Source organism: Melopsittacus undulatus, chromosome 7 (assembly GCF_012275295.1).
Source record: "Melopsittacus undulatus isolate bMelUnd1 chromosome 7, bMelUnd1.mat.Z, whole genome shotgun sequence".
Taxonomy (NCBI): Eukaryota; Metazoa; Chordata; class Aves; order Psittaciformes; family Psittaculidae; genus Melopsittacus; species Melopsittacus undulatus.
In genome coordinates this window covers 46,416,278-46,433,486 of record NC_047533.1, presented here as the reverse complement: position 1 = coordinate 46,433,486, position 17,209 = coordinate 46,416,278, and the positions used below count along the sequence as shown (strand labels likewise).

Below are 17,209 nucleotides of genomic sequence, written 5' to 3'. Positions count from 1 at the left end.
ATCAGCTGATTTGTGCAGCAGTTCACACAGAAGGGTGCTGATGCCCTGCCAGCTCCCCCAGGGAGCAGTGGTACCCACCCAGCAGAAAGCCATGGCCTCCCTGAGCTATGCACCCACCAAGACCGATGTGGCTGCTCAGACAGAGCTCTGGCAGGAATACAATGCTGTCCCAGTGCCAGGCAGTGGGTGTGCCCTGTTCTTGTGCCAGTATAGGACAGCAGCAGTGAGCATGCCTGTGGAAGGTGTGCCCATGTGGAGGAACTTCCCTGCTTAGTGGTAAGAGCTCTGGGAGGAGAGTGAGAAGTATGAGAGAGTGCAAGGGAGGCACAGACTATTTGACCTGCACCCCACCTTCCTTGGGACAGGCCCAACAGGCAGACAGAATGATCTTCATTAGGGACTACAGTGATAGGACAAGGGGCAATGGGTTAAAACTTAAACAGGGGAAGTTTAGACTGGATATGAGGAGGAAGTTCTTTACTGCAGGGGTGGTGAGACCCTGGAATGGGTTGTCCAGGTAAGTTGTGAATGCTCCATCCCTGGCAATGTTCAAGGCCAGGCTGGACAGAAACTTGGGTGACATGGTTTAGCATGAGGTGTCCCTGCCCATGGCAAGGGGGTTGGAACTTGATGATCCTTTAGGGTTAGTCCTGTCCAGCCCTAACTATTCTATGATTCTATGAGAGGGAAGATTCCCTCTCCTTTGTCCACCTGGCTGAACGCAGTGACTTAAGGGATGGGGGCAATGGCAACACGTTCCTGCCTGAAGCAGCCAGCGCATCCCCTCTGTGACTGCCCCATCTGTTCAAGTGCCCCTGCACAAAAGCTATGAGGTTCCACAAGTGCAAGGAAACGATGAGGATGATGGTTTACCTAGCACAGAGGTGCCGCCTTAAGTCAGCCTGTACCCTGCATCAAAACTGCTTCCATAAAAGAAAAAAGATGGGTTGCAGTCATACAAGACCCTTTTCTGAAGGAGAGAGATGGCTCAATACGCAGACTGGATCCACTTGTTAGGGAAGTCTGGTGCCTTCCAGGAGCCTTGGTTAAATATGAGAAGAGGAAGCTTCCTACCCTGCTATGGCCCTCAGATGATTGTCCATTATTGACTTTTCAGGTAGGCAGCAATGAAGTTGCAACAAGAAATCCAAGAGCAATTGAGACTTCAGGGCTTGGGATGACAGGTTAAGGGTTCAGGAGCGCAAGCAGTTTTCTTTTCTGTCCTTCCAGTTGTAGGAAATTATGACGGAAGAAACAGAAAAAGCCAGCAGATCAATACCCAGCTATGAGACTGGTGTCACCGGCACAATTGTGGAGTTTTTGATCATGAGTCAATTTACATGACACCAGCCTTGCTGGCCACAGATGCAGTATACCTATCTCAAAGTGGGAAAAGGATCTTGGCACAGGAGTTAGCAGGGCTTATGGAAATAGAGCATCCTGGCTTGTAGCAGAAATAGAGTGTCCATCAGGACTAGGGAAGTGGTCATCTCCCTGTAAAAAAAGGTGTAGGAAAAATTTCTTTAGCGAAAGGGTTGTTAAGTACTGGGATAGCCTGCCCAGGGAAATGGATAAGTCACCATCCTTGGAGGTATTTAAAAGATGGGTAGATGTGGCACTTGGAGACATGGTTTAGTGGTGGACTTGGCAGTGTTATGTTAATGGTTGAACCTAATGATCTTACACGTCTTTTCCAACCTAAATGATTCTATGATTCTAAAATAAAACTCAACACAAAAGGACAAATTCTGGATTAATTTTAAAGACATTTGAAAATTCTGAATATTTTTTTAAAGATGAAAATAATCTTGGTAATTGATGTTTTATGCCCTCCAGGAATGTTAATGATTTTGCTTTATATCTCTATTCAAGTACATCTTTGTTTAGCGCAAAATACCTGTTTAGCGCCTTCAGCAAAGCAGTTACTTCACTCAGAAACACATTTTGTCAATTCACATACTAACAGACAAAAAAAAATAATAATACAAAAGACAGTATAGGAATAGTAATTAAAGGAAATACAGAGAACTGCGTTGTCATTTCAGGTCTGTTCTAGGTTGAAAAAAAATGCTGATATTAACAAAAAGCATTGGTAGTCTGCCTACACTGTAAAATGTTCATTTAACAGAACACATTTCCTTGTCAACAGCCTCAGAAGGAAGAGGACAGATTTGGCAGTAACGCAAATAATCTTCTGTCCTATACAGCAGTAAGGTGTGGTTAGAAAGCCTCTCCTGCAGCTGTCATGACTGTACTTGGACCATGATACTGCCCTCTTCCTTCCTAGCTGTCCAACCTTCACCCATCAGCACAGACCTAATATTTTAGAAGGGGCAATAGAAACACAGTGGTCTTAAAAGCAGTTGCCCAAAAGAAATTGGGTTCTTGGGAGAGGGAAGAAACTTCCTGAATTCATCCAATCATAAAATGATATTAGAATTGTTTGAACTTATATTAATACTATATGCTGGTGTGTGAAGGGATGGGGAAGCAAAAGCCCAGATAACATGGAATAGAAGAATTATGATAATAAAACCAAACCTATTGCTTTTGACTAAACATTTATCCCAAGAAAAAAAATATTGCTTAATATAACACGAGATCACTGATGTACTTCTTTCACTTGAACTTGATATTATGCTGTAGTTCAAAAGAAAGATTTAACAAAGTAGTAATTGCTTGTGGTTGCAACACTACGATTAGATTTGGACCTTTTCTTTCATTATAAGTCAACCTTTGCCTCAAGGCTCAGGAGATAGGAATGTCCACTATACCCTGAACAAAACTCTCATAACAACACTCCCAAGATTCAGATGTAGCTATGTATACTTACGAAGACCATACTTACATTAATACTTTCCACATTTAGGGTTGTGTGGTCTAATTTCAGTCCTCTGTAGCAAGGGACCTGCCCGTGACCTCTCTGGTTGTTGCCTCCAAGGGATCAGGCAACATGACTTTTTGTACCACTGAATCATAGTTCTCTTCCTGAAGCTTAAGCAGCTGGAAACAGATGCAAAAGCAGCTCATCCTTGTCTGCACTCAGGGCTAGTACTATCTCAGGTGAGACTATGGTTTCTCATAGATAGTCAAAACTAGGCACCTGCAGTGAGCAAAATCCTGCTTTTGAAAAGAGAAATACTGTAGCAAAATCAGAAATGCAATGCCTCATAAATGACAGGATCAGAGCCTGAAGTACAGCTGTGCAAACTGCATAGCAAGCATTAGACAGAAATACAGTAGGAAGAAAACAACTAACAATGCGACAGACCTCACTAGGAATATTTTTTCCTCATGATGCAGTGTGGATGCAACAGTATCATGCTTTGAAAGAGTACTTATCAATCATTTCAATGCTCAACCTGCCAAATCAGATGCTACTTAAGGTAACCTATTACCTGTACTAGAATGATCTGCAGACACCAAAGAGTAACTTACAATGAAATGACAAAGTAGGGGAGCAGTAAGAAAAAGAGAAGAAAAAAAGAAGCAGTAACGATCATTTCTCTCTTGTGCACAGCCGAGTAAGAGGCCCTGGAAACCAACACAATACAACGGCAAACTGAACTCTCCCACTCAAATTCCAAAGGTGAAGGAAAATGTAGATACTGTCCTAAACCAGACAGAAACCTATTTAAATCCTATGGGAAATAAACCACAGCTCAAGTATTGGCTCCAGTACTCTTAAAATATCAACTTTTTTTTTTCAGAGAGAACCAAACTACTGCTACTTCTGAGCCTGAAGTGTACATACAACCTGCTGAGTCGCCTTCCTCAGCCTTGACACCTACCCAAAAGGCTTCCCTTAGCAGCCCTTCCTCCTCTGTTTCCTTTGATCCTATTACAAATACTTTTGGAAAGAATCCTCTTCCAGCACTTTTCCCATCCATCAGATTAATTTCATGTGCTATTTGTCGTTAAAAGACAAAGTTAAATGTTTTCTTTAACATGAATTATTTTATAAGAAAAATTAGAAATCTGGTCAAAATTGCCTTCAAAAGGAAAGTGCCATGATTAAAAAAATGTGATGTGTGTAATTTGTGTTTCCTGAAACCACTTTTTCTAGAATTAAGGTCTACCATGGCTTTTTATGCCCCAAACAATTCTAATGCACAAGGAGAGTGGCCTTGTATCTGTATTGTCCTCAGTACCTTCTGTAGGAGTCTCTTCTGAAGGCAACTGGAAAGTGAAACTTGCTCACATATACAAGATGCCCAAAAAAAGCACTGAAATCCTCTGAGTGAGGAAGGATGGTGAACCTTTTTTGTTTATTCTTTCACCAACCATCTCTTTCTCAGCATTACTTTCCATTATGAATTAGCATAAGCACTGGAGGGCAGCCCAGACAACAGAAGGAGGTGTTCAGCACACCAAATCAAACAGTCGTTCAAAATTCCCTTTGCAGAAATGAGGAACAGAATGCTCTTTTATTAAAACCAATCCCTCTTCTCTCATTAAGAATAAGGAACCTGGAAGGCTGGCTAAGATGCACCCTTCACAGTAACTCTTTACTGCTATCTGTGAGATCAATAGCCAAAAATCCCTAACACAGTGATGAACTGGCAGCATTAAAACAAATACCCACAGGCTCTAGATACCCATACAATCCCCAATTGCCAGCAACTAAGCTGAACTCATCTGCCATTTATTCCTCTGCTCTACCTATGATTTTTTGATTCTATTTTCCCCTCACACGTAAGTATAAATTGAACAGGGAAAATTAACATTGCAATGAATAAAGTAAACATAAAGATTTGTTGTGGCAAAGGAATCCATTGCACAAAATTGCTCCAGCTTATTCTACTCCCAGGAGGAACATCTCTGACGTGCACAGCACATGCTGCTGACCAGAAACACATGATAAACAAAAGACAGACACATAAGCAGATTCCAACCTCAAATTTCACCATTTTGAATCCATAGTTAACCAGTCGGATTGCATCACGCTCCAAGTGATTAAGTCCAAAATTTAGCTCTCAGAATGAAAAAAATGGAGCCACACGATCCTACTTTTTACATACCAACAACAAGGTCATGACACTGAGTCCCTGCTGCCAGCTCTGCTATTGATCTATGTGTGACTTGCAAGAAATTACTCTGCCCCCTCTGCTGAACCTGCTTCATCTGTAAAGTGGAGACACAGCTATTTTTTTTTTCCCCATGGAGCCCACCTTTTGATCCAGCTAACTACATGAGCACTGATTACAGCGCAAAGGAGGGAATGAGATCCTTCTTTCTGGAGTGGCACAGGCTGAACTCAGCTCAGGGCAATCATGAAACTGCACCCCAAGGGTTTAGGACGGAGACTTGACACTTTTTATTACATAAACTTCTGACCTACTCAGGGTATATAAAAGTAGGACATTGCTCTTTTCATTACCTAAGAGAATGCTTACTCTAAGAGTAACTTGCTACTCCCAAGCCTTAAAAAATCATAAAAACTAAATATAAAGAATAAGAATGTAATGGTGAAATGAGCATCATCCCCCAACATTCATTCTTTCTTTGCAGAAGATGAGTATCAGCAAGGCTCAAAGTCTGAAACTTCAGGTCTGTATTACAGCCTATAACATTGGGTGGATGGGCAAAAGCTTGACATGTGCTTGTGGAACAGCTGCATTGACAAGGTAATACAGACTTTGCCAATGAATAATATCAGACTTTTGAACGACAGCAATAAAAAACTATATTTCACGATGTTTGTGGGAATGAATCTGGTCCTTCTGGGTATTAAGTAGTCCAGTGTTTGAACTGAAGAGCTAGATTTAGACTCATTCTTTTGACACTGTCTCTCACAGCATCATCATTTGGAAATCCAGTTAGGATAAGACAGACAAGCAGCCTGTAAGTGGGCTGCAAATAAAAATTGACTCAATCTCCCTCTCCTGGGTGGTTTTCAAGACTTGGTTAGAAAAAGATATCCATTGGCCTGATCTTTCCCCTATGAACAAGATGTTTGACTACATGATCCGCAGAAGTCCCTTACCACCAATGTTTCCATCATTCTGTGATTTCTCAGTGCAGAAACAGCAGTAGCATCAAAAGTCTCTCCACACTGCCGATTTGACTAAGGCATAACAGAGAAGTACAGGTCCTAGGTAGGGGTACAAGACCACCTCTCGCTTTTTTTCACATTCTTAAGATACAATTAGACCATTACTGTAATATTTATTAAATATAACTTCACAAGATCAACATTACATAGCAGAAGAAATACAGAAATGCTGAGAAGCCTTCACTAATGGCATTCTGCAACACAAGAAAAACTAAACCCAAAGTAAGATACAAAACGCCTTTCATAAAAATGATAGCTTCATTTACCAGATTCTCACTAAAGGGGCCTGTAAACCCTTTGATCAGCCACTTCAAGTGCTCCTTTATAATGGAACAAAATAAGGGTTGTGTCTATTTGCATTGTTGACTTCATGTATTTAAAATAAAAAAGACCAATTTAGTTCAATCAAATGAAGTCAAGCAGCTGTTAAAGAACTTAAGCACATTACAATCAGCAGGCAGACTATATGCCAGCAAAACCTAGAAACTGTTTCTAGAAATGAACTAATTATTTTCTTTCCCCTCCCCAATTTGAGGGCAAGCTTTCACAGTAGACTCCTACATTTTAGAAATCAAAACTCTCTTCAAGTGATTGATATGCTACTAAGTCTCTCAATAAATTGTTGCAGTGTTTAGCTCTCATCTCCAAGGTCAGGGCAGGTACAGTGAATGATATCACATTACAAGACTGTGTTTCAGGAATTTTTTGATTCATAATCCTTACCCCAAAGGGAAAAAAACCCAAAAGCATAATGAAATTAATCTAGTTCCTCCTATGACCTTTAATCATGTTCAGAGATTAACTGCAAATACGTAGATGCCTGAAATCTTCTGTTCTATTCTCATCATATAATTTTTAGTTTGAAAACCTTTAGAAGCATAAGACTAAAGGGGCTGCTTCTTTTGACCTAATTGACATGTGTTATAGCAGTGCACGATCTGAAGCTATCAGAGCCAAGAGTCCGTGACCTGATGGTAAAACCAAGAAATAATGATAATTACAGATCACAGTTGCCAGTACAGACATATCTTTAGCACTGTCTGAAATACAGCCATTAAAGGATGGTTCGTATTAGGTCACGAAATTAAACATATTTTTGATAAAAATTTAACACAGCAATAAGCATTATTTAGATTCAGAGACCATCTGTTTTAATCTTACTAATGTGCTAATATTTAACAAAAAAAATCAGTGCATGAAAAAGATATCCACAGACCCCTGTTCTGCTACTCCTCTCTATCTAAACTCTCCTGCATGCCAGATGGTTGCTAATTGCCAAAAGAGATAAATGTGCATTAATGCAAATTTTGTGAGCATTATCTAGTATCCGTTTCCCTCCTTTTAAAACATTACCCATGCGTTTTGATTCACCCCCTCCCCAAACGTCTTCCCAGTGTTGTGCTAGATCCCAGTATCACCACTCAGGATACTCTACCTTCTTGCGGCATTTCTTCCACACTAAACATCTGTTAGGCTAGTAACACAACCAGAATATTTGTCACAGATTTTGATTTGTCACAGACCCTGATACCGCTATAAACATGCTTCACCCTGCATTATCTAAATGGTATCATCTTATAATAAAAAGAACTATATTAAGCATCATTTTTATACTGTTCTATCTAGACTAGGTTTTTATATGCTTCTCACTGCAAATGAATTATGTCCAAGCTATGCTTTAAAACTGTTCCTATTTCATTGTATAAGAGCACTTTATCCCTCATACTGTGGAGACTCAAGCACAAGCTGATCTAGAAATACACAGACACAGAAACATGTAAGAACACAGTGTTGGAAAGGACAAGTTTAGATCCCTGCAACCGCAAGAAATATTTTTTATTAAGCTGATCATGTTCCAGACTAAAACATAACCTTACAGAGCCTGAGGAGGCGGTGGTGATGGTTGGATTTGTTTGGTTTTTTTTCTCTTCTTATCCCAGTGTTCCACATTTGTAACTAATTTAATCACAACTGCTGGGCAAGAACTCATCAGGGCTTTTTATGAAATAAATTTCTACTTCTCTGTCTCTCTCTTGGAAACACCTACACCCACTATTTCATCTTAAGCTATTTACCTTTCTTGAGGCTCACTGGATAGCTCTTTATCTGGTCACCTATTATTCTCATGCCCATCTTCATTATTTTATAGTGATTCTAGTACAGAAATTCTTGTTACTAGATGTTAAGTCCAGCTACAAAGGCCTGCAGGATCATTTTTGTTCCACTTTAGATTATGAGAGGGATGGCATGTTGTTCTTTTGACAGATGCATCCCAGCACATACAGCTTAAGAAGAAAGTAGACAAGATGCCCTTGAGCCACTTTATTTTCTTCTTCCTTTGTCATGAAGTGTCCCCAGAGAGAAAAGTGTTCTGTGTAGTAGCTCATTATAAAATGGCATAAGCCATAAAACTGTCCCAAATGGAACTCAAAGAGCTCTGAAATGCTGCCCATTTTACACAAGAAGTGTGCTTTGCACTTTAATTAAAGTCTTGCACACTTCACTATTTAGTTTTCCCTCAGCTCTTACAGCAGGGGACTCTAGTCTTCCTGTGGCTGCAGCTCTTTTCCCAGACATGATATGGCCAGACTGGAGATAAGAATTTGACCCAGCAATTTGCTGCCACAGGGTTATGCTTCCAACTATAATGAGAAATGAACCACAGAGTGTAGCAATATCAATTAGCACAGTACATCATATAAGTAAGGCAGGCTGCTTCTGCTCTAGCCTAGAAGCAGCAGCAAGGTGTGCATAAAACCACACTTTCTTTCTCATAGTTCATCCTGGAAAGCGGAATGATTATGACATGATGCCCAATGAGACTGAAAAGGGAGCAGAAGACACATAATACATGGTTAGAAAGCGCATGCACTACTAGTTGGAATAAAAGACTGTTGAGAGCTGCTTTTTTCTGAACATTATGAGCCACCTACATCATCCTGTTAATTTCCCTGTGTTTTCCAAATGAGAATTTGGAATCTGTAACCCAGACAACTGACAGAAATGTTCTATTGTGAGGGCTGGTCCACATGTGAAATTCCTGTTCCATGAAAAAAAATCAGAAGTTTCACTTTGCTTTTGGTTCCAAATTAGAACTTCGAATATACTCCAAAACAAAATGGTACTGGTGGGGAGGATCAGCCAGAAGAAGGGGAAACAGACTGAAGCTGCTTCAAGCTTAAACTAAACACCTTTATAAAATCAGATTTCCTTTTGATAATGATTTGGATTTGACATTATTGTAATATGACATGATCTAGTAAATCTTCAGACATGTAGAACTCCATGTAACTACATCATTTTGAAGAAAAAAGCTAAATATTTTTAATTACAGAAGGAAACCAGGACATACAGTGATGTTTTAACTAGACATAAGTAATGTAGGTAACCGAAGACAAAGGCAATACTCCCCTGCAACTTAAACACACTGTTGGAAACAGCTACAGTGCTGTTGTGGATATGGGAGGAAAGTGAAAAGCATTCTCTCTTCCATTACATCACACAATAGATACAACTCATCAACTGTGCTATAAGAAAAGGCTACAGTTCCCTCTGTTCTTCTAGCTATAAAAGCTACCCCACTGTACCATAAAAATATAACAGAGAAAAAAATCAGACTGTAAAAGTCAAACAAAAAGGCCATGTTATGTCAGAAGGCTGGACACCAGAGCCATCCTTTGGAAAGGCTTTTCAAAAAGGAGTGGAAGAGCCAGTATTAGCTGGTCTGCTCTATCACTTTACTTCATTAAAATCCCATTATCTACCACAGGATGTGGCCGAGATCCTATTCCCTGGTGGAGAGTTGAAAGGGAGAGCTTAGAAATATGGAAAAGAGAACGAGATTGTTTTTAAAAACAAGAGGAGAAGAAGGAGAACTACAGAAGCTAAAGGGAAGATATGGCCTTGCAAATCAACATCTGAGAAGTTCATGGGAATTGCTGATGGAAATTCTAAATCCAGAATGTTTGTGCGCATGTCTGTTTTGTTTACAACCCATTTGTTTGCTTCTCTCTGTATTAAACCCTTAGGTATGATGGTTATGAGTTTAATGGAATAAATAATAAAAAGTGTTGCTATTCTTGACTGAACCAATAATTATTTTTCTTGTTACAGAAGCAAACAAGCCAAAGAAGCAAAAGTCATGAGAGCTTCTTGTCTTAAGCCACAGTTTTACCAAACAACCCCCTATGTGATACATAAACAAGCCTTTGGATTTGAAGGTGCAGAATTACAGTTTAATAAGCCCTGTTAATTCATTGGAAAATTTTGCCAGTAAGGAATATAAAAACATTACCCTTAACACAATTATTTTGGTATTTCATTACTGTTACCAAAACAGAGAAGTAGAAGAATGGCATTTTATTTTTCTGGCTGATTTCCTAGTTCATCCCAAACAAGGAAAAAAATAAGGGAAAAAAAAAGGAAAAGAAGGGAAGAATAAATACAGAAATATGGTTCTTACCCTGAAGAGCGGCAGTCTGGTTTATTTCTTTCAGAGCGATCTGTGAGAAAGGAGGCATAATATCAGCACAAAAGTTGGATGTTCTTTAGCAGTACTAGTACAGAAGACTTAAAGGAACTGTGACACTATATGACTAGCAAAACCAAAAGCTAATTCTGTCATAAAACTGTTTTTCTGCACTGGACTACTCTGTCTGAGACTAAGTAAAATTACTGCAAGTTTAACGTTTGTTAAAATTCCTCTAGTCAAAACACAGCGTATGTAATGTTTTGTATTAATGCTTTGGAAGCTTCCCCTCCCTTTAGCTGAAATGAATAGGACTTTAGTTTAGGGTAAAAATAAGGAGAGGGAAGAGGAAAAAAGGAAAAACCACAGATTACTCAGCGCAAAAAAATCATTCCATGAATCACGGCTGGCAGAGTTCCCTGACAGGATGGGAATAAAATCAGCAGTTGGTTGCAGCAACATCTGCAAATACACTGAATCCAGTGCAGCCCCATCATTAACTCTTCAGTTTCTGGGTGTTCTAGATAATGAACCTTTCTGTGCTTTTAGAAAGGGTTTTGTTTATCCCCTATTTCAATTAGCTTATTTGCACTGATGAGACTGACCTGCAAATAGAAATCTAAACAATACAATCACAACTCAGACTTATTTTGCGGAACAATTTATCCATTGCTAAAGCCATCTCTAGATACATTTCCAAAAGTTTTATTTTTGAAAGCTCTGATATAAAAAGTATAAAACACTTCTCATAAGAGTTAAGATTATCATGCAAGCATTACAGAATAACCACTCTATTGTGTTATTAGAGTTCATATATTATCACTTACATTGTAAGTCCAGAATATCTCTTATCACATGAATGTTTGAAATACCTGAAAGAAGCATTGAGATTTGTGTTCTCCTAAAATACATATATGCTAAAATCAGAGGGGATTTTAATAATTTATTATGGAAAGATCCACCATGCAATTAGAAGGATAGTCTTACAGCTATATATAACTTCCTTTGACCATGGTAATTTTGCTTCTGATTCCATCTGTGTGTATATTAAACAGAAGGCTATTTTTCTTATGTTAGCAAACACTTCACTAAAAAACTTGTCATTACAGAAGAATAAGAGTCTTCCTAAAAAGATAAAAAATGCTCAGATTGTATTTTTAAGCTTAAAGCTCTTGCATTTGAAATAAAATTTCTTCTCTTAACACACATTTGTTTCTGTAGTTTTATTTCATGTACAGAAGAAATATTTTCCTCTCCACATTTTATGTGTTCATTTGATTATGTTTTCATTGAAGCAGTAAAAAATTACTGCATATCAACACTGCTCAAAGAAGTATCTAATGCTTTTTCTATTCATAGGTGCTCCTACTGAGCTGTCATAGCCACACAATGTATAATTTATTGTGTTTCTGACTCACAGTGATCTCCATTTCATCACACCATGCACTATGCTGATAGCTGGAAACAGGACGGTAGAGCTCAAACCAGATTTACAGCAACAGTTGTTCAAACACACCCAGAAAGGCTCTTTCCATCCTCATAGTTTGTTCATGTAGCTTCCTTACCTGTGAGCACTATCAAAAACAAGGCAGGACTTCCTACTGAAATCTGTTTGCTATGTGTGGCTTGTTACTAGTGTTCCCTGTTACGTATGCAGCCGCAGTCTAACAGTATTCAGACAAAAATCTTCCCACTTCTAAAAGACTGTGTGAATAAACCAGTGAGAAGGAAGACAAGAAGTCAGAGCACATGTAAATACAGCATCTGGGAGCTCTCCCCCTCAGCCCACATCCAGTCGATACATCCACCACTGCTTGGCCACACTGTTGCAACCTGCTCGTCCCGGAAGTCAATGCAATTGCCTTTTCCTTTCCATTTAATTGAAATTAAAGTTGAAACGGGAAACATTACCTTTGTTTTCACATATTTTATTTACCACTAAACATAGTGAAAGCACATCACCCACATGTACACTGGTCTTATGAAAAAGAACAAAGGCAAATATAATTCTATAAGCACACAGTTAACATTTTAAAGTAGAAATAAAACTGCTCCTGTTTAAGGTTATTGTGAAGTTAATCTTTTAAAACTGATTTAGTACCAAATGTAACAAGAGACTCAAAGAGCTGAATGTTTCAATTTAGTGCTTAAATTCTGCAATTCTAGATGCTAGCTTGGCATTACATGCAAGCACCAGTTCAAGTAATGTCACACACCTCTTGAATACGAAAGCCCAGAAGAAACAAGCTCACACCAGAGACATTGTTTTTCTCTGTTTATTTTGCAAGCTTCTTCAAAGTATCTTGTTGCTAAGAATGACTTCAACTGAAAAGTGTGCTCTCACTAGAAAAAAATTTAAGTATAAACATTTAATGCTATTGAGAAATGAGTGGAAAGTTAACACCCATTCTGCTGCTTCGAACTACTGGGGAGCTTCCAATGCAGTTACCTCCCAAAGTAGAACTTCCTCTCACCCCCATCCCACAGCTTTTAAAAGATTAATTGGCTGAAGGGAGTAAAGAGGGACACATAGCATTTCCATTTCTGGGAAATATTGTATTTTTTAATCTTAATTATGGGTCCTGAATTGAGCAGCCACCAGAGGGAGCAGGATATCATAACACGCCTCAGGAAAACATGTAGCTGTCTCCATCTCTGTTGGGTTTTTCCCCTGAGGGCACAGCAGTGGCTTCATAATGATAAGTAATGAGATGCTTTTAACAACACTTCTGTAACAATAGCAATCCTCTAGATAAACCAAGCAATGGGAAAGTGGACTTTTACACAATGCTGGCAACACTGAAGTACAAAATATACAGAGAAGTCAAATTCTCACAATGGGCAACTGTTGAAAAAGTTATACACCTTGTTGCAATCTGAATGCATTAATCCCCAACCAGCATACTTTTGCAACCCTGCGGGCCTCGCCAAGATTGCTAAGATTGATGCAGCAACTTTACAAGGCATCATGTAGAAATGCAATGGATCCTACCATATGAGTATTTTGGTAACATGTGTCTTGACTTTTATCCAGCTAAATGGCACAACAGTCCCTGTTAGCCAATTGCATCAAGTCAAGAGCCTCACATTTTTCCATTTAAAAATTCTCCATTTTGAATGCATTCAAACTAAACTGCATTTTCTGGGGAAAAGATCTTTGTGCAGGATTTCTAACACTAGTTGCTTTACTTGCACTGAGATAAGCAGTAACTGCCATTGATACTGCAATCTTTTTGGTTTCCATCCTATTAAGGCACACTGTGGCTCAAAGCAACTCTTTTTTTATAGCACTTCTTTCAGCTAAGGAGTCAGAACAATGCAAATTAATTCCACTGTATAGGATCTACTATAAATTTCACTCAATTCTGTTAGGAACTGATATACAACAAAACCCATAAAACTGAGCATTTATTTACGTATTTTAGCATCATAACAGCAGAGTCCCTTATCTGTTGTTTAAAAGGCAGAAGGTTCAAGGAGAGATCAATGAGCACCTTGGAAGAAACTTTCTTAGTTTAGTTTATGTATAGCTTTCCCTTTACTCCAAAAGGCCACAAAACCAGGACACACTCAAATTTGTAATTGTGAAGACAGGCAGTTTTTATACTTGCTTTAAATTCTACAGTATGCTGCTGAACTCCGGAGCAGTACATTGCAGGAAAAGAAACAAAACATTATAATCCCCCCAAATGAAATGACACTTGTCTGTCACTTTTAATACTAAGCAGTACCACAGACTTGTAAGCACAAAGCATCCCTGCAGCTTTTTATACTTGGAGTAATGTTTTTCCCCCCACTCTTAAGCATAACTCACACATGGCTCTCAGTGGGAGGACCCCAACACATACCTAAGAACGCATTTAACCCCTGTGGTTGCGTATTTGAACTTGAAGCCTAGTGACCAAAAAACTTGTAATTATCCAAAGACCATATTCTTTAACTTGCTGAAGAGATTAACTACAGTCACCTTTAAAGTCTTTTGTGTACTTTTACAACATATAAGTGGAAAAAAAAATTACTGGACAACAGATGACACATTTGCCAATGATACATTTGCTGCTGATTTGGTTTTGTGAGCCTGAATTTCCACCCCCTCATTCTTGCTCCTATGTTACTCCTGCATTGCAACAGCAAAAGTGTGTGTACATCAGTGTGAACATATGTGCCAGCCTAGGAGTGGGGCTGATTGTACAAACAAGAGAGAAAGGAAACAGACTGTGTAAGCTCTCACCACTTCCCAAAAAGGTTCATATTATAAGAACCTAGACCAGACTCAGCGCTGGGAACTGGTCTTGTTCTCAGGCCATAAACGATAAACAAAATACATACCCAATCAAGTATAGGCAGATACACGTGTTACCACACTTGTACCTTCTACCAGACCTTTTTGAAGAGGGAAATTTAGGATACAATTTTTTCTAAAGCTCTTTTTGCAAGAAATGAGCAACTTCTATAAGTACAAATTGCCGCATCTTCGTACAAGTCATCCCAGCGTTTAGTGCAATATAATTCTTAGATTATATACTTCATGTACAAGCAGACATAAATACCCGTACACCATCATGATCACAGAAGGAGCAACTCAAGACGAGCCCTAATACTTTTATTTTTATACTTCCATGAGAAAAATACCAATTGACTCAAACCTTCTGAGACACAGGGTTTATAATCACAAAATCCCTTTCTTCCTAGGCTTTTCAGAAATGTTAGGTCTATGTTTCTGAAAGACGTTTCTCTGATGTTGCTAACAGCCAGTAAAAGGAAATTAACCATTCAGGAGCACGGTACTATTTTTTCTTCCCAAACCAGAGATTTAGCATGCCTGTAGAGACTGTATATTCCTCAACTAGACAACAGAGATCAGCTTTATGGTATGTCTGCCTGCCATAGGGTGTTGATACATGACATATAATAGATGCAATACACTTAGACATGTGTGAATAAACACTGTATTAAAAGACCATCTTATAAGCATTCATACACCATATGCCAAATCCAAATGTATTCAAATATTTTGCTGCTAAGGGCTTTGCCCTGCCTGTGGACCAGCACTAAAAGAGCTTCCAGCTTTGAACACCTGTATGTAGGTACACTTTCCTGTCACAACACGTCCTTTACCACACTAATCAAAGGCACACTTCATACCTGGGGACCTAAGATATGCACAGAGAAATACTGTTGTTGACTAAGACAATCACGATAAAAATAAGAAGAACCATTTTCTTTAAGTTAGGGCATTTGGCTTATTTGTTTTGTATATTTTTCTGTTGAATAACAGTTTCCTAAAAATATGCATTCCTGGCCACAGGCAGGATAATTTGAGGCTATGACTGCACGGGATATCACTTCCACTGCTTAAGCAATTTCCTTTGACTTACAAAGTACAAAACCACGTGTGGTAGAAACAGCTTTTGTTGTATACATTTCAGATCATTGTTTACACTTTCTGAGAAATCACACCCTAACTTACTACTTTCAAAAAAAGGAATCTCCATCTATTACGCTCTATTATTCTTGGATATAAAACACTCTGCAAATCCCACCCTTCCCATCCTCCCCGCCAACCCAACAATCCTTTCCCATTAGGCAATTAAAAATTTCCTGAATTTGCTTATCCAAAACTGTATGTTTTTATTGTTGAGATAGCAAACCTCAACAACAAATGACTCCAGTGTGATCTTATGCATTACGCACTTGGAAGTGCATAATGGAAGTGCACTGTGGGTGAGACATAGATTCACAGTAATGTGCTGCCTATCAATTCAGCAGAACCTATTCCCACTTCAATATCATAGGAAACTAATTCAGCTTTAAAACAAACAAGAAAAATCCTCTCTTGATTATTTCCCCCTGTGAGGCCGCTGACAGCATTAGAGATGATGCTGTTTTCTATTTAGAAATCAGACATTCTGGTGAGTGCAAATGCAGAGGTCTGAACTTAGTGAGGAACTTGGAGACCAGAGGAGATGAAATGACAGAGAGAGAAAGAAGTTTACCTATTAAAAGACTGCAACACACTCAGCCATAAAAGCACAACCTCTATAAAAATAGAAGAATGTACCAGGCAAACAACAATATTTTTTTTCTCTTAAGATACCACTGAAATACTCAATAGCTTGTTATTGGAAAATTTTGCAGTCCCTTGTCACTATTTATTATGAAAGAATCTCCAAGTCATTTACCCAGTTCACATAAACCACCAAGAGAGCATTCTTAAACCTCAATGACTTTGTTGCAAGTACTGATTTTCTAGAGAAGTGCATTTAAAAATAGCCTATTAACAAAATATTTTCCTCCAGTGACATGGGTAATTGTGCCCAAAAGCCACACAGAAATAAAAGTACTGGGAAGCCGAATTGCTTCTCACATGCATTGGATTTTTCTTGAGTATCACAAAATGAATTATTCCCCAAAAGGTCTCTTGCACTTTATCATAAAATAAACATTACAAGATCTAGAAACATCATAAAAGGGATTAATTTGAAATTGATTTGTTCAATAATGTTGGTATATACTGATAAATTGTTGCTACCTGAGATAACCCTCATCCATTAGCATTGAGCACATACTTAGAAGTTGTGCAACTCATAGTATTCCACAGAACAGGAAGCCCAGCACTTGTTTATTCTTGAAACATGTAATATTTCAAAGCATATAATTTCATAACATAGAGATCAGCATCCAAA

The 17,209-nt window shown here is 38.6% G+C and overlaps 1 protein-coding gene across 2 annotated transcripts in view; it reads right to left on the bottom strand.

Annotated features, from left to right (window-relative positions):
* The window catches only part of SH3D19 (SH3 domain containing 19), an 84,139-nt gene that overhangs the window by 56,454 nt on the left and 10,476 nt on the right, over positions 1-17,209 (bottom strand). For both annotated transcript variants that reach the window (XM_034064736.1, XM_031048769.2), the window contains exon 2: positions 10,518-10,557. In XM_034064736.1, coding sequence (XP_033920627.1) covers positions 10,518-10,557 — 40 coding nt within the window. The remainder of the gene's footprint in view (positions 1-10,517; positions 10,558-17,209) is intronic.